Genomic DNA, 21,651 nt, shown 5'->3' on the forward strand with positions numbered 1-21,651 from the left:
TATGGATCACCTAATCTTTTCTCATTGTTATGGTGGAAGGAATAATTCTCTTCCTGCTTTCTACATCCTAAGCAGAGTGGAAATAATATGGCACTTGGCCTGTAATACATTCAGCACTCAGTTAAAATTTAATTAAGTGGGTTGAATTCATTGAATACTTAGGTATTATATAAGTATTATACTTATTGTGCTGAGCACTTACATATCATTTAATCTGCACACCTATCTGTGAGGTATAGGTGCCATTATTATTCCTATTTTTTTAAAATGTAAACTAAAGCTTAATGGAGAAAAGGAACTAGAGGTACAGCAATAAATAAACATTTTTGTTAATTCTACCTATATCACTTTCCCTCTCCTCTTCCTCCCAAATAAATTCTTGAATCCATTTTTTACTTCTGCAAGGAAAGGAGATGTATCCTTGGCATTGCAAATTCTCATTTTCTCATTGGATGGGCAGTAAGGCATAGTGTAAACGAGGGAAAAGCTCGAAGAGAACTAGTTGGACTCTTCCCCCTTCCCCCATCACTGCTATTTGGACTTTTGATTAACAGGGAGAAGATACTCTCAGGTCTGAAGGCTTTGGGTGATCAGTACTAGCCCCTAGGTTTTATAACAGGTGAATGACAAAGGACTGTCTTGGCTTTGATGCCATATTCCATTTTACCCCTTCCCTTCCTCTTCCAGAAGTGTGAAATAGTTAATAGCCTTCAGTTTTCTTTAGAATAGTAGAATTTTGAGTATTTTTCATTACTGTTAATTTTTTTTTAACTAATCTGCGATGTGGGAATTCCTGTAGGTAGTTGTCATGTTAGAGACCTTAAATATAATTACTTCTACCACTCACATTTGTCTTAACAAATTCCTTTGTAAGCTACATGTAAGAAAAGGTAGGCTAACAAAGTGTTTTCATTTTAAAAATTTCTTGTTTGTTTTTGTATACTCCCAGAAAAGAAACTATGAGATGAGCCTGATCAATAAGGCCAAATAAAACAAATGTTATTAATTCATCTCTTCAGCTGTTTTCTGAAATTCATTTTCCAAGATGTACCATTTGTAACTCACCACATTAATCAGTCTACCTTTTCTCACACTCTGGTTGATAGATGCAAGTTAAGTTTCATGCATTGCCTTTGTTGGAATTTCAACACCTTTTTAAAGTATTTTTCATTTTAATATAAACTGGATGATAGACTCCTGGTCATTATTGTATTTGTGTATTTGTATTTGTGAATAGCACTAATACAGAAACACTGTTAAAGATTAAGGAATTGGAATATGGAGACAAGGAAGGATCATATGTGGTAGGATATTTTATAGTGCTCTGGCTTGATGTAACAGTCAATTATATGCTGCTTCTTCTCTAGTTATCAGGGAATATGAAGAATAGAAAAAGCATCCAGGAACCTAGATTTGATTATTACAACCATGAAGTTTCTGATATTGACCTCAGTGACTGTGAATTTCCACATGTCATTGAAATTTATGACTTCCCCCAAGAATTTCGTACTGAAGACCTCCTGCGTGTTTTCTGCAGTTATCAGTAAGTATTTGCAAATAGTTGGGCATGTTTGGGAAGGTGAGATGAAGTTTTCTTAAGCTGTCTTCTGAAAAATCATCTCTTGTTTGCATATTCCCTATTGTTTACTTTAGCATCAGTTTTGTTTATTGTCTTTTCCAAGTCCCTTAGAAATCTTCTGTATCAAGTCTGTCTTCTTCTAAGTTCTTTAAAAATGCCAAATAGTCTTTCTAGACCCCATTTTGGGCATTTAAGAAGAATGTCTTCGATTATGACTTCTGGATGTCTTCATGGTGCGTTTAATCCATTTATAATTATAATTATTATAATTATTGATGTATTTGGATGTATGCCTGCCATCTTTTTTTGTGTTTACTTGTTTCATCTTTTTCTCTTCTTTCTTGCCTTCTTTTGGATTGATGAGGTATTTTTTTCTCATTCTATTTTGTTTGGAAATGTTACTCTGTTTCTATTCTTTGGTGGTTACTTTAGAAATTACAATATGCATGCTTAACTTACCAATGGCTAAAGTTAATGTTTTTACACTCTTTCCAAACACTATAAGGGCTTTTTAACTCCATTTCCCAATTTCATTCCCTCCCTTTCCACCACTCCCAACTATATGCTAAGGAGACTATTTTAAAAAAATTTTTTTTCTTTTTAAACTCCCATTATTTGCTATTACTCTTTTATAGAGTCAGCATTCAGATTTATCTGGTTTCTGTGTTCTTCATTTATACCTCTTGCAGCTCACATCTTCCATCTGAAATCATTTTCTTTTTGTATGGAACATACTCTTTTACCATTTAATTTAGTAACAGTCAGCCATCAACAAACTCAATTGGGTTTTGTTTTTTTAATGGCATTATTTCAATTTTGTTTTTGAAAGACATGTTTGCTAGGTATAGAATTCTAGGTTGGCAGTCATTTTTCTCTCAGAAATGTACAGATTTATTCTACCATCTCCTGGCTTTCTCTGTGGAAAATAAGAAGCCAGCTGAAAGTTCACAACCATTGCTTCTGAATGTAATCTCTCTTTTCTCTTTGGATACTCTTAGGGGGTTCTCTTTGTCTTGTATTGTGCATTTTAGTGTGATGTGGCTTTGTGTTTTTAAAAATTTATTCTTCTTGAGAGTATTTGAGCTTCTTAAATCACTAAGTATTTTTCATTGGTTTTGGAGAACACATATTTATCTCGTCAGGTAGTTCCTTTGTGTCAGTCTTTCTCTCTTATGTTCTCTAAGATGTCAAGAAAATATGTATTAGACCTTCTCACTTAATCCTAATGTTACCTCTTTTTTATATTTTCTGTATTTGTCTCTGTTACATTCTGAATGGTTTCCTTAGCTCTGATTTCCAGTTCACTGATTTCTTTCTTCAGCTGTGTTTAATTTGCTGTTAAATCTGTCCATTGAATATTTAAATTTCATTTTTTGTTTTTCATTTTTCTAAGTTCTCTATTTCTCTTTAAAATCTGCGTGGTCATTTTTTAGTTTCTTGTTTTTTTCTAAAATATTTTCAAGATTTAAAAAATTTCTTAAATGTATTAAACATAGACCTTCTGTGGTCTGTGTCTGGTAATTCCTTTACCTGAAGTCTTTTTAGTTCTGCTTCTGCAAATTCTCAGGTTTAGTAATATTTTTTATTGTGAGCCAACTGTTTTCCTTGGAATTTTATTTTTGGGAATTGAAGTCTACAGTAGAAGAAGAGGATTTCTCCTGAGAGGATACGTGTTTTCTTCTGCCAGGCACCAAGGGCCCGAAGAGTTCAGCAGCACTGTAAATTAAATTATTGATTTGAGGTTATTTTGACCACTGAGATAGAAATAGTCAAGTGGAGAATGATAAAAAATGATTGTTCTGTGTCTCAACTAGTTTATTTTCACAACACATATAAATGTCTAGTCACTTGCCAGTCTTCGATGTGGTGCCAAGGGACTTTTTTTTTTCTTTCAAGTTACTGGTCTATTGATAGAAGAGTTCTTATATGTTTTGCTCATAATATATCAACTGAAGTGGAATGAGAACTTTAAAGTACCTTTAGAGGCATCTGAGTGCTTACTCTTTGTAGATTATAATGTTTTCTGTCTTTTATAGCTGTTTTGCCCAAACATAATTGATAGTCATTTTTGGATTTTTTAGTGACTTCACCATTCTCTGCTGTTCCACAGCATTCAGTTAAGCTTTTATAGACACAATATATTTTCTTTTTCACACTCATTTTTCATTGTTTTAATTTTAGTAAATTATGTAGTGAAAATACAAATTAAAACTGATATAAAGGGTTTGAAAACAATTCCATTAACTCTTATTATGTATATAATTCATACACATATAGGACAAGATAAAGAATCAAGTATACCTTTGTATCTTTAGCTTATAAGAAGAAAATAAGCTTCAGGAATAAAGAAACAATAAAAATAAGCTTCAGAAAGAAAGTTATTAAAGAAAAGAGCTTCAGGATCTGGAAGAAGTCAATACGAAGAAGGATTATACTTTAACATTCTCATCCTGATACTAAAAATGAACTAGGTCTTTTGTTTCATACGACAAATGTACATTTAAAATTCAGTTCATGTAGATTTTGAATTTGTTAGATTCTGCATCAGGGTTTAACCCCCCCACTTTTTCTTAAAGAGCCAGATAGGAAATATTTTAAGCAACTCTGCCATCATTGCATAAAAGCAGCCACAGAGAGAATGTAAACAAATGAGCATGATTGTATTCAGTGAAATTTTATGTACGAAAACATGGGGCACCTGAGTGAATCAGTCAGTTAAGTGACTGCCTTCAGTTCAGGTCATGATCTCCGGGTCCCTGGAGAGAGCCCTGCATCAGGCTGGGCTCCCTGCTCCATAGGGAGTCTGCTCCTCTCTCCCTCTCCCTCTGCATCCCCCCAACTGCTCATTTTCTCTCTCTTTCTTGCAAATAAGTAAAATGTTTTTAAAAAAAAAGCACCCTGTTTTTCTATGAAGTTCTTAGAATAGGCAAAATTAGCTAACAGCCAAGTACCTCACTTAAATTTGGATGGGGGAGGATATCAGTTCTATAGCTAAAAGAAATAAGGGGGTCACTGGATCCTGGGGAATAGTTAACTTTCCATAGACCTTCCGCTAAATGTATAGGTTTGGTTAGTCAGTCAAATTCATTAAGATGTTAAGACCCTATATCAGGGCCTGTTCCATATAAAGTGCCTAATGGATTTTAAAAACCAGTCAATGAGCTTAAATCTCAAATTAGTACTACCTTAGATTGTTATTAGTAATGATGATTTTTAAAGCCAAGGATTCGTTTTATCGATGTCTAGAATTTCCTACTAAAGGCTAGTTAATTCTTATGAATTATTAATTAACTTTTGCTTTGTTTCTTCCTAATCTTACCTGCAAGACCATTTTTCTATCAAACCCAAAAACATTCCCAAAAGAAGAGAAACATTTTAAAGGACTATGAAATTCCAAAGTCTAAAAGACTCTCCAGATCCCATCTAAGGTCTTTTTCTAAGCTTTTTCTAAACTCTTATTATACAGGATCTTCTGCTATTGAACTTTTTCAGTCTCCAACCCCTGTGGTCATTTTAAGTCATGGTCAAACTTACCCATACATTCAGGAAATTCTCTAACCTTCAAAGCCTCCTTCATTCCTTTTTTCCTCAAAGGAATTTTTTTCTTGCTGAAGGAAGATATTTTAGCTGTTGTCTCTTTTTCTTTCTTTATAGTGCTTTATAAAAATAAAGTCAAGGTCACGGTGCAGAAGCCTATAATAATGTCTGAGAGTCAAATACCCAAGTCAACTTTATATTTTAGTCACCATCTTTTATCAATATTAATAATCTTCCTAATGAATATTGTTATTAGTCATAAAAAATAATGAGCACCGTTCATTTATTAAAGGCCTGTAAGTCCTCAGCACTGTGCTCTTTGCCTTGTCACAGATGATCTCATTTCCATTTTCACAATAACCCTGTTTGGAAGGTGCTATGCCCATTTCTACGGATAAGCAGACTTAGCTTCAAGAGAAGTCAAATCTGCCCAAGAACTCAAGGTGGCAGAACCCTGAGTCCTTTTGTATCCGACCCTCCACCCCATGTCCTTTCTACAGAACTGTGTTGAATGTATAAGCAGTTTTTAAGTTCCCTGCTGAAAAACGAATGCCATCATTTTGATAGTCATTCTGTTCACTATATAATAGCTCTGCTCCAAAATAAACGTGTTTTTAATGGTCATTGTTTTGATTCTAATCCCATTTGATGTTTCTCTGATCTCGATATCTTAATTATCCTGAATTTTTCTGAGTTTGCCACAGTTCTTTCCTGTTCTCCCTTTACTTCCTTTCTACAACTCGAAATAATAGGTCAGCTTCTCTGATTATAGTTGTCTTTTTTCTCAGTTTCTTGGGGTTTTTTTTTGTTTGTTTGTTTTGTTTTTTGGGGGGGTTTCTTTCTTGTTTGTTTCCTGCTTTGAATGACCTGTCTCCCTCTCTCTCTCTGTCCATGAGACTACATTTGCCTTAAATCCAGGTGACCTTCCCTGTCTACCTCCTCTTCCAATATTCTTCTGCCCCTTCTCTGCTTCCTCCTTTCACCTCTTCTTGTTCTGTGCCCATAAGAACATCTCTTGTGAATAGTGTGATAAATACTTTACCTCCCCAAGAGACATGTGGAGATTAATTAGTTGATGTCTATAAATGGCTGGGAACCTAAAATACTGCCAGGTAGTTCTTTACGATGGTATTATTGCTTTTAAAATTCACTGGCTTCTTCTGTCCTCCAACCTGTTTTTTGTGTCATTATCCCCATTCCACCTGTGCGCTTGTTGAGTGTTTATCTCATCATGAAATGCTTTATGAGACTCTATTTGAAAGATGTTTCATAAAAGTAAATTTTATTTTAAGAAATAAAATTGTGTTGTTTTGTTGCAGAAAGAAAGGTTTTGATATTAAATGGGTGGATGACACGCATGCCCTAGGAGTATTCTCCAGTCCGATTACAGGTATTCACCTAGTGGATTTCTGTGGTCTTTCCTTATTGTCTTGTTTTCTCTTGCTACTTGTTTTTACTTCCCTTTTATTCTAGCCAACTGGCATGTTATCCAGCCAGTGTAGGTAAATGGCAGATACAGGTTTTTGAGGCATAGTACTTTGTACCAATGTGCTCTCCCTCTCCCTTTTCACCTTAATCCAGTAGCAATTTGGAGAGATAGCCAACTCCTTCCAGGGTTACATGCTGTGTAACTGTCAGTTACGATCATACATAAACAGATTATAGGTAGAAATTTAAGAAACCAGTGTGACTGAATCTTAAAAATTTTGTGATTTTTTTTTTCCACCCAGACAAATGAATTTGAAGTAGCCCTTGATCCTGAGAGGTTATAATACCTGCTTCCTAAATATATGATTGGGCCTTTTCACTTACATCATTAGCCTCATGAAAGATGTGATACAGAGGCATTCAAAGATGTTAGAGATGTTGGTTCCTGTCTGAACCACCTAGAATAGGGGTCTGCAAACTGTAAAGGGCCAGGTAGTAAATATTTTAGGGTGGACAGTCTCTGTCACTACTTAATTCTGCTGTTGTAACAAGAAAGCATCCCTAAACAGTATTCAAATGAATAAGAGTGGTTCTGTTTCAGTAAAATGTTACAAGAACAGGTGGATGGCTAGATTTGGTCACAGAACCATCGTTTGTTGATCCCTGATCTAAAATAATCATTTGCCAAGCTGTTTATGGATTTTCTGGAGCTGACCATCTCTTTTGTTTGCCATGGGGGAAAAAAAAAGCAGAACATCTAGACATCTAGGAAATGCTTTCTGAGAGCTAGCTGTAAATTTTCCTTTGTATCACTCTTCCTCATATCTTCTATTTTCTTGTATTTATTCCTCTTTACAGCTCGTGATGCTCTGGGTAGTAAACATACCATGGTGAAAATCCGGCCCTTGTCACAGGCCACAAGAGCAGCCAAGGCCAAAGCTAGAGCTTATGCTGGTGAGCCTATAATCTCAGGCTTTTTCTTGTTGATAGTTGTGTTATTGTTTTTTCTAGCACTTGTACCTCATCTGGAGTTCTAAAGACATACCACTTTTATTTTAAGTGTTAAAGGAAGTATGTTTTTAAGGAAAAGACAAAAGGCTATGTTGGAAATAAGGCATCTGCGCACCCACTTAGAGAGAGAGAGATGGCCAATCAATGCAGCAACCATTTTCTGATGACATCCTTATCTGGTTTACCTCAGTGTTGACCTGTTTCCAAGGGTCACTGCAGAAATTGTGTTAATATAGATACCGAAGCCAGGGTTGTTTGTATTTTGCCATGCTAGTTTCCTCTGATCATCATCTATTGGCCTGTATTAATTACTGCTAAGGCAGCCCTTGTTAGTTTGTTTTATATGTTAATTACAGAGTTAAATCATTTGGCGCTAGAGTGCTTTCTCTTCTTACTCCCTCCTGCTCCCCTCCCTTTTCCCGTTCAGAGTTCCTGCAGCCAGCAAAGGAGCGTCCTGAAACTTCAGCAGCCCTAGCCAGAAGGTTAGTCATCAGTGCCCTTGGGGTTCGAAGTAAGCAGAGCAAAACGGCAAGGGAAGCAGAGCTCAAGAAACTTCAGGAAGCCCGAGGTGAGTTGAAGTGATGGCATTCCTCTCTCGCTCTCTAGACCTCTCTAGTTCTATAGAGCTCACTATAAGGCATGTGTTTAAAAAAAAATGAATGAAGTCCATTCCATTTTGTCATTTCCATTTCCTAGACGCCTCCCAAGTTTATTGAAATTGTTTTCATGCCTTATATTTAGGGGGAAGACATTTCAGGATTTGTCTTCCTGTTCCACACAAAAGGCATCCTAATCCATGCTCTTAACTGTTGTTTTCCAAGAGATAGGTTTGGCCTTTTCAGCTCATCATCCATGGCTTTTTTTGTAGTTCTTGCTCCAAAGTCTGAGCAAAATTTTCCTGTGAAGAGATAGGAGTCGCCCAGGCATTAAACATTTGCTGTGGTTTTACAGGGCCATGATTGCCATGATATTATCTGATGATTTAGATTGCAAGTAGAAGACAGATTAAGGAAAAGCCAGTGACTGACGTGGATGATATTAACTACAGGAGGTATTTTTTTCTCTAAAGACTGTCTTGAGTGGCTCCATTAGAGTACATCTAGATAAACCTATCTTCTGATTATTTTGCAGTACCTATGTGTTCTTAGAAAATATTTCCACTGATCCACAGCAGGGTTTTTCTTTCCCTGTAGTTTGGAATTGAGGTTAAAATCTCTCTTCCCTCTTTCAAGGCTGTTGACTTATATGTAAGGGCCTAGGATTCTGGCTTTACACTTAAGTACTTTTTATCAACCTTCCAGGCTTTAGACAGTCTCATTGCCTTAGCTCACGATCTGTGGAATCTGTAAAGGCAATTTATTCTGAAAATTCCACTTACCAAAAAGTAACTTCATTTTTCCATTAAACGAATTGAAGTTTCAAACTCCTTGTTTATTGCCGGTCTAACAAGGCCATTAATACTTCCTGTCCACTCTGCTGTGGTGATAGCAGGCGGCTTGGGGACTCTCAGCTGCACTGGCCAGATAACCAGTGACAGAGTGTGTCATGGCAGGTGCTAGAGTTTCAGCGTGGAACCCAACTAATTTTTGAAGCCTTAATGATTAGAATGAGGCAGTTTTGATTTTTCCAATGCATGTTCACTCAGAGACCCTTTACAGACTATACAGAAACTGGTTTTTTATAGATGACAGTAATAGAACTAGAGTAAAGGTGAATGTGTCATAAGACCCTTTAGTAGTTGGTTATCTCTGAGGAAAGTGCTTTCTCTGTGATAACCACAATGATCTCAGAAGCTCAGTGAGGGAGAAGATTCGACTGTGCAGTGTCTCATGCTTCCCTACCCTGTGTGGCACCTTAACCAGAACGCTCCGTGTACTGCGGCAGGAATGCTGCACAGGGACCGTCTGGAGTACTACTCTCTGCTTTTCTGTAAACACAGTGGCGTGCAGCTTCATTTGAAGTATTTGTTTTAAATGCCCACTTAAGCATTGGGCAGTTCAGTGATGCAAGTAAAAATCGCTCAGTGAGTATCCTGTTAATTACTTCTTTAAAGAAGGCCTTTAGTTGTGAATGGAGACTCCCTGTGATAAGTTCCTCTTATCCATTGGTGCTGAGGCTGTACAGATTATAGAAGATTCTTTATTATGCTTCAGAGCTCTCCCATTCTTCATATCTGAGAAAACGCATATGAAAAATTCCTGATATATCTCTTTCTGACTTCTTTATGCATTAGGCAGATATTCTTGTACCTGCCTGCATGGAGCCCAAGACTGCTCACTTAAAGACTTTTTCTTAAAAAAAAAAGAAAAGAAAAAAAAGTATCTTTTCCTGTGGAAATTAAAAGTTCCATTTAGGTATTAAACAGAACAGTTCTTTTTGTCCAGATCTTCTTCTACTGGAGGAGGAGGGATCCATACAGCATAGTGGATAACATTAGATTCTGTAATCAGACTGTCTACGTCTACTCTGAGTTCTACCATTTACTGGCTGTGTGACCTTGGGCAGAGTACTTATTCTCTGGAGGCCTCTGTTTCCTCATCCATAAAATGGAAATGAAGTGAGATAATTCACAAGGAATGCTTAGTCATTTTCAGAACCCATCAGAATGTGTGCTCTCCTGTTTCTCTTGGCCTGTAATAAGTATATGATTAATGTTAGCTGCTGCTGTTTTTAGTAATAGTGAAAATATTATATGGTGAGCCTAACACAGATTCCAGTGCATATTTTTTATCAGTACTTTTTTTATTTTGAATTTCCTGTAGTACTCTATTTGGCATTTCACTAGGCACCTGTCCTCTAGCATTGTGCTCTTATTTGGGAGAATTAGACAGATGGAAAAATTTTGTTCTTTACTTAAGACTTAAAATCAGGTGAGGATATCTGCCTTGAGTAAGAAAGAAAATATGATTTTAAGCAGTTGTTTCTCTTCTCACTTCAGTTCTAAAGAACTTTTTGAAATTCCAATATAATGTACAGTGTTAAATTAGTTTCAGGTGTATGATACAGTGATTCAACAGTTCTATACATTACTCAGTCCTCATCAAGATAAATGTACTCTTCAGCATCCCTTCCTGATCAAAACTCTTCAAAGTGTAGGGATAGAGGGCACATACCTCAATATTATCAAAGCCGTCTATGAAAAACCCACCGAAAATATCATTCTCAATGGAGAAAAACTGAAAGCTTTTACGCTAAGGTCAGGAACACGGCAGGGATGTCCATTATCACCACTGCTATTCAACAAAGTACTAGAAGTCCTAGCCTCAGCAATCAGACAACAAAAAGAAATTAAAGGCGTCCAAATCGGCAAAGAAGAAGTCAAACTATCACTCTTCGCAGATGATATGATACTATATGTGGAAAACCGAAAAGACTCCACTCCAAAACTGCTAGAACTTGTACAGGAATTCAGTAAAGTGTCAAGATATAAAATCAATGCACAGAAATCAGTTGCATTTCTGTACACCAACAAGACAGAAGAAAGAGAAAGTAAGGAGTCAATCCCATTTACAATTGCACCCAAAACTATAAGATACCTAGGAATAAACCTAACCAAAGAGGCTAAGAATCTATATGCAGAAAACTATAAAGTACTCATGAAAGAAATTGAGGAAGACACAAAGAAATGGAAAAATGTTCCATGCTCCTGGATTGGAAGAATAAATATTGTGAAAATGTCTATGCTACCTAAAGCAATCTACACATTTAATGCAATCCCTATCAAAATACCGTCCATTTTTTTCAAAGAAATGGAACAAATAATCCTAAAATTTATATGGAACCAGGAAAGACCTCGAAAAGCCAAAGGAATATTGAAAAAGAAAGCCAAAGTTGGTGGCATCACAATTCCGGACTTCAAGCTCTATTACAAAGCTGTCATCATCAAGACAGCATGGTACTGGCACAAAAACAGACACATAGATCAATGGAACAGAATAGAGAGCCCAGAAATAGACCCTCAACTCTATGGTCAACTTATCTTCGACAAAGCAGGAAAGAATGTCCAATGGAAAAAAGACAGCCCCTTCAATAAATGGTGCTGGGAAAATTGGACAGCCACATGCAGAAAAATGAAATTGGCCCACTTCCTTACACCACACACGAAAATAGACTCCAAATGGATGAAGGACCTCCATGTGAGAAAGGAATCCATCAAAATCCTTGAGGAGAACGCAGACAGCAACCTCTTCGACCTCAGCCGCAGCAACATCTTCCTAGGAACATTGGCAAAGGCAAGGGAAGCAAGGGTAAAAATGAACTATTAGGACTTCATCAAGATCAAAAGCTTTTGCACAGCAAAGGAAACAGTTAACAAAACCAAAAGACAACTGACAGAATGGGAGAAGATATTTGCAAACGACATATCAGATAAAGGGCTAGTATCCAAAATTTATAAGGAACTTAGCAAACTCAACACCCAAAGAACAAACAATCCAATCAAGAAATGGGCAGAGGACATGAACAGACATTTCTGCAAAGAAGACATCCAGATGGCCAACAGACACATGAAAAAGTGCTCGACGTCACTCGGCATCAGGGAGATACAAATCAAAACCACAATGAGGTATTACCTCACACCAGTCAGAATGGCTAAAATTAACAAGTCAGGAAATGACAGATGCTGGCGAGGATGCGGAGAAAGGGGAACCCTCCTACACTGTTGGTGGGAATGCAAGCTGGTGCAACCACTCTGGAAAACAGCATGGAGGTTCCTCAAAATGTTGAAAATAGAACTACCCTATGACCCAGCAATTGCACTACTGGGTATTTACCCTAAAGATACAAATGTAGTGATTCGAAGGGGCACGTGTACCCGAATGTTTATAGCAGCAATGTCTACAATAGCCAAACTATGGAAAGAACCTAGATGTCCATCAACAGATGACTGGATCAAGAAGATGTGGTATATATACACAATGGAATACTATGCAGCCATCAAAAGAAATGAAATCTTGCCATTTGCGACGACATGGATGGAACTAGAGGGTATCATGCTTAGTGAAATAAGTCAGTCGGAAAGACAACTATCATATGATCTCCCTGATATGAGGACGTGGAGATGCAACATGGGGGGTTAGGGGGATAGGAGAGGAATAAATGAAACAAGATGGGATTGGGAGGGAGACAAACCATAAATGACTCTTAATCTCACAAAACAAACTGGGGGTTGCTGGGGGGAGGTGGGGTTGGGAGAGGGCGAGGGGGTTATGGACATTGGGGAGGGTATGTGATATGGTGAGTGCTGTGAAGTGTGTAAACCTGGCGATTCACAGACCTGTACCCCTGGGGATAAAAATACATTATATGTTTATAAAAAAAAAAAAAAATTGGAAGGGGAGGTGAACCATAAGAGACTATGGACTCTGAAAAACAACCTGAGGGTTTTGAAGGGTCGGGGGTGGGAGGTTGGGGGAACAGGTTGTGGGTAATAGTGAGGGCACGTATTGCATGGAGCACTGGGTGTTGTGCAAAAACAATGACTACTGTTACGCTGAAAAAAATAAATAAAAAAAAAGATAAATGTACTCTTAATCTCCACCACCTGTTTCACCTATCTCCCCCCCCCCCACCCCGCACCGCCATGCTACGCCCCTCTGGTAACCATCAGTTTGTTCTATAGTTAAGAATCTGTTTTTTGGGTTTGTCTCAAAAGAGAAGGGTTTGTCTCCCTTTGTTCCTTTGGTTTGTTTCTTAAATTCCACATATGAGTGAAAAATCGTATGCTGTTCTTTTGCTTTTAGCATTACAGTCTGTAGCTCCGTCCATGTTGTTGCAAATGGCAAGATTTCATCCTTTTTTATGGCTCAATAATCTCCATTGTATATATATATACCACCTCTTCTTTATTCATTCATCTACTGATGGATGCTTGGGCTACTTCTTAATTTGGCTAATGTAAATAATACTACAGTAAACATAAGGGTGCATGTATCCTATCAAATTAGTATTTTTTAAAAAATCTTTGGATAAGTACCCAGTTGTGTGATTACTGGGTCATATGGTAGTTCTATTTTTAATGTTTCAAGGAATCTCCACACTGTCTTCCACAGTGGCTGCCCCAGTTTGCATTCCCACCAAAAGTACACATGGGTTCCTATTTCTCCACATCCTTACCAACACGTGTAGTTTTTTATGGTTTTTGATTTTAGCTATTCTGGCAGGTGTGAGATGATCTTATTGTGGTTTTGATTTGTATTTCCCTGAGGTTGAGTGATGTTGAACGTCTTTTCATGTCTTTTCATGTCTTTTCATGTCTTTTCATGTCAACATCTATATGTTGTCTTTGGAGAAATATCTGTTCAAGTCTTTTGCCCATTTTAAATTGGATTATTTGATTTTAGTTCTGAAGATTTTAGGATTAAAAACATGATGGGGTTTTTGTGATTAAAAGGATGGGAAGACAACTCCAGGCAGTGTTTTAAGTGATGATAATCCCATGATGGAAGATAGTATCTCCAGTTTAGAGCTGGCCCAGGGAAGTTAACTGTGTGGCCCAAAGTTATCTAGTTGGTAAATTGATAGGAGGCATTTAAACCAAGACCTCTCTAATTAAAACCCATGCACTCTCTATAATGCTATAATCACTCTTGAAGGACTTTGGAGTAATTAACATTTTTTCCCAGGGTAAAACAAAATAAAAGAATTTTTAAGGTCTTTAGAAAGTTAAATATGGCAGGCTTTTTTTTTTTTTTAAGCAGCTTTCACTGTCAAAAAATTCTTCCCTGGGTCTTACTTAAATCTGTACAATAGTTTAAGCCAGTTTCCTTTTCTTTTTTTCCTTTGTGGAAATAGGGATTATGTGGACACCATCCTGTTCTAATCTTTAGATGCCAAGAGCAGATTATTGAGGAATAAGGGAACCTGGGCTGTAATAGAGTTTTGCCATTAATTTCAGCTGTGTTGTCATGGGCTTGTTTCTTATACTCTCTGTGCTCTAGTTTGCAACAAAGCAAAATGAACGCCTGACTTACCCTGGAGAATTTTTTTTTTTTTAAAGATTTTATTTATTTATTTGACAGAGATCACAAGTAGGTGGAGAGGTAGGCAGAGAGAGAGGAGGAAGCAGGCTCCCCGCTGAGCAGAGAGCCTAATGCTGGGGGCTCTATCCCAGAGTCCCGGGATCATGACCTGAGCCGAAGGCAGAGGCTTTAACCCACTGAGCCACCCAGGCGCCCCCCCTGGAGAATTTTTTGAGCACAATCTAAGTTAGTACATAAAAACATTTATTTAGAAAGGTGCTTTACAAATTCAGGATACTTCTATTTACGTGACTCTTAGAAAATTAGTGTTCATTTGTGCTAATGAGAGTGAAGACAAGTATGTACTGCAGCTTCCCCACCTGTGACAAATAGTGCTAATCAGTCATGACAGTGTTTTGCGAGTTTTGTGTTGACCACTGCCATTTGATCAGAATTAGCATGGAAATTGAAATCTATGTGCCATCCTGATACAGGTTTATATATAGTATTATAGAATAGCTAGGCTTTGTCCCCACCCCCACTTGAGGAGTTCTGCTATCTGGCATAGTGTCTGGTTCATTAAAAGATACTCAGTGTGTATGTTCATTGGTGGAAGAATGCATGACGGACACTGGTCACTTTTTCTTCATAAATCTTATTTCATTTGTGATTCTGCTCTGAACTCTTTCAAGTCCTCTATGTATTTCTTTATAAAACCCAGAGTTGAACACTTCGTATGAAAACCTTCTAATTAATGAATTTGGAATTTGTGATTTTGAGGTTTAAATACTTCCTGGTAAGTTCCCTCACCCTACTTTGGTCCTCTTACCCTTTTGATGAGAAGTCTGTGTTTTAGCCCTTAATTAAAAAGGGGATTCAGGGGTGCCTGGGTGGCTTAGTCTGTTAAGTGTCTGACTCTTGATCTCAGCACAGGTCTTGATCTCAGGGTTGTGAGTTCAGTCCCTATGTTGGGCTCTACAGTGGGCATGGAACCTGCTTATAAATAGGTAGGTAGGTAAATAGATAAATAGAGAAAGTAGGTAAGAAAGTTTGTTTTGTTTTGTTTTGTTTTTTCCTTTTCTTTAAAGGAGATTGAGAAAGTAACATTACCCTGGGACAAATTGAGAAAAAAGAAGTACCCAAATCATTTTAAGCAAATCATAGTGTGTGTATCTGGAGGATAAGAACTTTAGTGCGTGAGTCTTAGAACATGGGAGAAGTGATTTTTAGTCTAGCAGAGTGCATGATCAGAGCTGCACGGAGAGCGGGAAATCAAAGCATAGTTCATCCTTGATCCTTTGTACTTAATCATGTTTTAAACCAGTGATTCACACAAAACAATAAAACTGAATTTTAAAGACCAGATGCAGGAGTATGTGTAAAATTTCCCCATGTTTCATTTATTAAAACACTTGATTCCCGCCTAAAATTGGAGATAGAGGATATCATTGCTTCTCAGAATAAGGTACTCTCTGATTTTCAGAGCCTGCCAAAATTTTATTTCATAACTTATTTCCATTTTACTCTTGGGGCTAAGTGATTAATTGGCTGGTTCTAAAAGGCACGTTTTGGGTCACAGGCCTAAAAGACAGAGTAAACAATGATTTGATCCCCTAGTATGCTTAATTAAATCACTAAGAACTTAGAAGTAAAATCATCCCTATAGAATACTTAGTCAACTGTAATAAAAAAATTTAATCACAACTGCTACCTTTTGAAATCCTGATTAGGCATTCTGTTATCTGCCTTCAAGGGCTCTGCTGCATTGCTGACTCATAATCTGGATCGTGTGGCATTTTCTTTGTGTCTTTTCTTCCCTAACATGAAATTCCCTTCTTTTCTAACCACGTTTCTCTTTTCATCTTAATGTGATCATCTTCTCTGAGATGCAGTATTTACTTATATTTTTGCCTTTCCCTTCTATCTAGTAAACATATCCCTGACTTAATCAGAGATGAAAATGTTAACCCTTAGGATTAACTGACCAGTTTACCAACTATTGCTAAATAAGTAGCACCTAGTTCTTTGTGTTGACAATAATACATTGGTGAACATTCCGCTCTCCACTTTTAAATCCCCCCTTAACACTTCTGTGATCCAGACTGTATATTTCCCAGGATATTAGTGATTATATAAATACTTGGTCAGCCTAAAATCTAAAGCCTTGCTAAAATTAAGAGGTTACTTAAATTACTTCTCCTTAATCTATCAGCTCTGTCAATCCATAAAAGAAGGCAATTAGATGAGTTTGACCAGACTTGTACTTCCAGTCTTCATGTTGATTATTACTCTGTAGGCAGCTGCCTGGGAATTTTGTGATGATTTTTTCTCCATTATTTTCTTAGGTGTAGAAGTCGATTTTGAAAGTGTTAATTTACATCCCTTTTCTTTTCCTTTTTTTTTTTTTACATCCCTTTTCTTTATTTTCTTTTGAAATGACACCAAATTGTCCCTTTTTTTTCCATCTTCAGCCCCTTTTGTTCCCTCAGTGATAAGTGGTGATTCAGTCGCCTCATTTAATAGAATCATTGCTGCCAGCTGCGTTCTCATACTGGGCAATGACAGTCTGTAGGGCCCGCTCCCCGTGCACTGTAGGTTAATCATTTCATACAGATTCTTTTCTTCTTCCATTAGCTCGTTGTTCTTACGGCTGCGGTTGCACTTTCTCTTTACTTAGTTTACTTTTTTTAATTGTTGGAGGTAAAGTTAACAGGAGCTTTTTTCATGCAATCTGTCAGCTATTATCTGCTTTCCTTTCTCTTTTTAATAAAGGGATGACATGCTTCCTTATCTTTCTGACTACATTTTCTTTTTCATTTTTCTCTTTTCTTTGTACATATTTTCAGATGTCAGGACATTGGAAAGTATGCTGGTTGAAGAATTAAGGACCCATGTTCCGGCTTTAGTTTTTCACTGGTTATGTAACCTTAGGCAAGTCACTTAGCCTCTCCATATCTACATTTCTTCTTTAAAAATCCCTCCTCTACTCATGTTCTGAATTTCGGAATGTGTGCCTCATATTGCTACCGTTTCCTTGTGCTTCTCAGTTCGTGCCCCAGCCTTCACTGGTTTCTGGTATGGCTGACCACCGGAGTTGTCCCTTATAGTTACATATATTTGGCAGTAGAGATCTGTAATCTTTTATTAGAAAGCATTAGGGTAGAAAATGTTTCAGTATTCTAAACTTTTCTAATTTTAGAAAGATAATATGGTTATCCAACATATCCTAACACCAAAGTCAAATACACTAACATTAATATTTCTGCTGCAAAGTGTATGACTGTTCCATAAAATGACATATGTAAGACTATAAGCAGCCTCTTATTTTTCCAGTGTATTTTATCACCAAGTGAGCTTTGGCCCTAAACTTAAAAAATTTTTTTGTTTGTTTTCAGAACTGCCTTGATTTTGGACTTGTGGTTTATGGGCAGTTATATTCTTCTACTCTATCTCTTTTCTTAGAACTTCCCAGATAACCTTTCTGATTTAAATTTCTAAGCTTATTATTAAAAAATTTGAGTTCTAGTATTTTACTTTCCTGGTTTCTTCACTTTTTCTAGGAATCCAGAACCAGTTTTTGATGGCATTCATCTGACATTGCTGCTGCCCTTTTTTTTTAAGATTTTTATTTGAGAGAGAGAAAGCTAGAGACAGAGCACAAGCAGAGGTGGTGGGGCAGAAGGAGAGGGAGTAGCAGACTCCCCTCTGAGCAGGGATCCTGATTGTGATTAGGGGCTACATTCCAGGACCCCCGGGTCATGACCTGAACTGAAGTCAGACACTTGAACCGACTGAGCCACCCAGGCACCCCTCATCCAACATTGCTTTTACCTTTAGACAAGCCAGTTTTCCTTACTGCTGTCTCCCTGGAGAATCCCAATCCCAGTTCAAACCTGTCTTAAAGCCAAATCACAAGGCATTGAATTAATCAGCCTTCAGTTTTGAATTGCTGACACTACCCCCCCCCCCACCCCTGCACAACTCTGCCCTGTTTTTTTGTCTCTTAAAGTTAGAACTTTGCTGCTATATTCAGATAATGCCACAAGGTGGTGCCCAAATAGCAGTGAATTTCTCTTTCTCACATTTCCAAGTGCCAGTCAACTTCCTGACCAGGTTCTTTGCCCTTAAAGTACAGTCAAATATTTAGTAAAGGAATTTTGTAAGGGATTATCCTGATTTGGAAAGGTATGTCAACATAGCAAGTGTTAACCCTAAACTCACCTTGATTTCTGTAATAATTCTCCTGGCTTATGACTTTCAAAATCTTTTACAGGCACTATCTGAAATAATAGTCCTTGAGAGGAAGCACTTAGGCTTATCATGTACATTTCATCGTAAAGGTGATGAATGAATAGCCATGAAATTAGAGCTCGTATGGTGGTACTTCACAGAGTGCTTGCGTCACCAGATCATGTATAGTCTGTATTGTCTCAGGTTTTGGTAAAAGTATTAAATGGAAACTAAGCTTCTCTGTTACAAATTGAAGATGGATTGCCTAGATTTGTGTTTTTGTTTTTGTTTTAGAAATATTTCTTTGTTTCTCTTGATTATATGTGGTCATTTTTCCAGGTGGGAATTGTCCATTCCAGAAGATTTTTTTTTTAAAGATTTTTATTTATTTATTTGACAGAGATCACAAGCAGACAGAGAAAAGGAGGGGAAACAGGTTCCCTGCTGAGCCCGATGCAAGGCTCTATCCCAGGACCCTGGGATCATGACCTGAGCTGAAGGCAGAGGCTTCAACCCACTGAGTCACCCAGGTGCCCCATCAGAAGATTTTTGACTCCTGAAAGTGCTCTGAAAATACTGAAATTTGATTTGCCTCTGAAATATTTTTTCTGTGAGACTATACTAGAGAGATATAACTAAAGCCAAGTGGCTACCATTTCCATTTGAGCATGAAGGTAGAAGAATATTGAAACATATTCTCTATCCCTATTGAATATTTTTAAAGATCCGTGAAGTGGGAATAACAGGCAATTAGTGTAACCACTAACACAGTTGAGAAGTAGAATTAAAATAAATACATTATCAGCAAGACTGGATTGTGGAACCCAGTAAGTGGGTTGAACTCACAACCCTGAGATCAAGACCTGAACTGAGATTAGGAGTTGAACACTTAGCCTACTGAACCACCCAGGCACCCCACTCCACAGACTTTTTATTTCTATTAGCTCCAGATCTTTCTCTTTATTATAAAGTACTAGTCACATTATTTCCACTTAAAAAACACTTGGAAAGTTAAAAATATTAACTCTTGGGATCAGGCACAAGGAGACCAAGAAATCCTTGTCTCATGATTAAAGTTTGTTTATAATTTGGATTCAAGGGAAGTACCTGGTGGTATGAAGGGTATTCCCACTTCTAACACTGTCCTTACTTCCAGAGAGAAAACGACTGGAAGCCAAGCAACGGGAAGATATCTGGGAAGGCAGAGACCAGTCTGCGGTTTGAACATCACTCAATGAAGGGGATAGTTCTATGAATTCAGAAAATATTTCCATAGTCTTCAGATAGGAGGATCCTCTAGAGTTGTGTGTACGTGCAGGAGTGCTTGTTAATGAAAGAAAGAGAGAAAGCCATCAAGACAAGCACTGACTGGATACAGAAAGCAGATGGGCTCCTGTCTGTTTTCACTTCTAACTGCAGTTCTGTGGAACTACCCTCCTGTGTTGGACATAGAAGGGAGCCACTGGGCAGGAAGCTCACTTGTGCCGGCTTGGATAGGACTTCCAAGAGTGCTCTGGGTGAGGCAGGTCCCATTGTTAGCCTGGCTTATGCATCTAAGATGTCTGAAGAAGTTACAAAACAGAGGATTCAAACCTGCGATGATGGGAGATTTCGGCCTTGCAAAGGCGGCGTGCTCCCTCAGGCCTCACAGAGCTGAGGGCTGGTGGAGGGAGCAGTTAGTACCGAGGTGGAACAGTGTTTGAAGTACTTGGTTCTCACAGAATCGACACTGTCACTTCCAGAACTCCAGAGCGGGTGAGCTGCGGCAGATGTGGGTGTTTGGACCGAGCTGAGGCCTGGGGCTGCTCTAGCAGCCAGGGGCCTGCCAGCCTCCGTCCTCACAAGAAGTCAGCCGTGGAAGCCATGTGCTAGTTCCAGTTGAAACAATACTATCATGCTGTGAGAGGGAGACATTAAAGCTCATTTGATGACACACATCACTCTCTTTGTCAATGTTGTCATTCCCACAAAAAGCTTGGAGAACAGCTCTCCTCGCCTCCATCCCTGTGGTGCTGTGTACGGGTTCAGTGGATCTGCTGGCTGTATTGAGCCGCACCGAGTAGACCGCTGCTCCTCTCTCTGCCCCAGAGTATACTGCAAACATGTGTCTCTTGGGATTGGTGTGCAATAGCCCCCCTCCCCTTCTTGCCCTCCCTTACACCCCAACCCCGGCCTCTGGCTTCCTCCTGTTTCTGTCATGCCTGACATTCTGCAGAAGGCATCTGGCACTCAGCAAGTTCTTGGTATCTTCCCAGCCTGTGCCAGAGGCACTTGGCAAGCGACACCAAACCATCTATTACAATGAAGAGTTGCCAGAATAAAACAAACACCTCTGGGCAGTGAGAAATTTCCTAAAGGACACTGACAAGTCTGAGCCACCAATTTAGGCTTTATTCATATTCTGCCTGCATTCTCATTGCTTTTGGAAAGAAGTTCTACGCTGAAGAAATGGCAGCACTAGGCCTTAAGAGGCTGAGGTAGCAGGAGATAATGTCCCATCTGTGCTTTCACTTAGGGCAAGAGCCTCATATGTGTATGATTTCATGCCCATGACAATGACGGAGTATTCGCATTGCCTGGAACATGGTGGAGTGGGGGCTCTGTTCAAATGTTCCTCAAAGGACACTGGCCTTGGTTCTTAGCCCTGACCCAGCCATCCCTGCTGCTCTTCTGGTCTTGGACCCCCTTGCAGTTTTTCCTCAGCATTGTTTTCTCATTCTGGTCAGCTCCGAAAGTGTCCCCTGTTCATACTCAGTGCTTCCTTTTCAAGTCTGGGGCATTGAAAAAAATCCTTCTCTTGACCCTTGTCCTAGTACTGCCTAGACCAAGGCACCTCTCTCTGGCAGGCAGCTACAGGACTTGTGCCCTTGATCTTCACGCAGCAGCCTTCTCTAAGACAGGCAGGTC

At 38.4% G+C, this 21,651-nt stretch overlaps 1 protein-coding gene across 14 annotated transcripts in view; it reads left to right on the plus strand.

The window, feature by feature from the left end:
* The window catches only part of R3HCC1L (R3H domain and coiled-coil containing 1 like), an 89,656-nt gene extending 68,985 nt beyond the window's left edge, over positions 1–20,671 (plus strand). For all 14 annotated transcript variants that reach the window (XM_046027675.1, XM_046027669.1, XM_046027673.1 and 11 more), the window contains 5 exons: positions 1,368–1,543; positions 6,436–6,506; positions 7,403–7,498; positions 7,983–8,123; positions 19,901–20,671. In XM_046027675.1, the coding sequence (XP_045883631.1) occupies positions 1,368–1,543; positions 6,436–6,506; positions 7,403–7,498; positions 7,983–8,123; positions 19,901–19,968 (552 nt within the window). In that variant the 3' untranslated portion in view covers positions 19,969–20,671. The remainder of the gene's footprint in view (positions 1–1,367; positions 1,544–6,435; positions 6,507–7,402; positions 7,499–7,982; positions 8,124–19,900) is intronic.
* The last annotated feature ends 980 nt before the right edge of the window (positions 20,672–21,651 follow it).

Source organism: Meles meles, chromosome 13 (genome assembly GCF_922984935.1).
Source record: "Meles meles chromosome 13, mMelMel3.1 paternal haplotype, whole genome shotgun sequence".
Lineage (NCBI taxonomy): Eukaryota > Metazoa > Chordata > Mammalia > Carnivora > Mustelidae > Meles > Meles meles.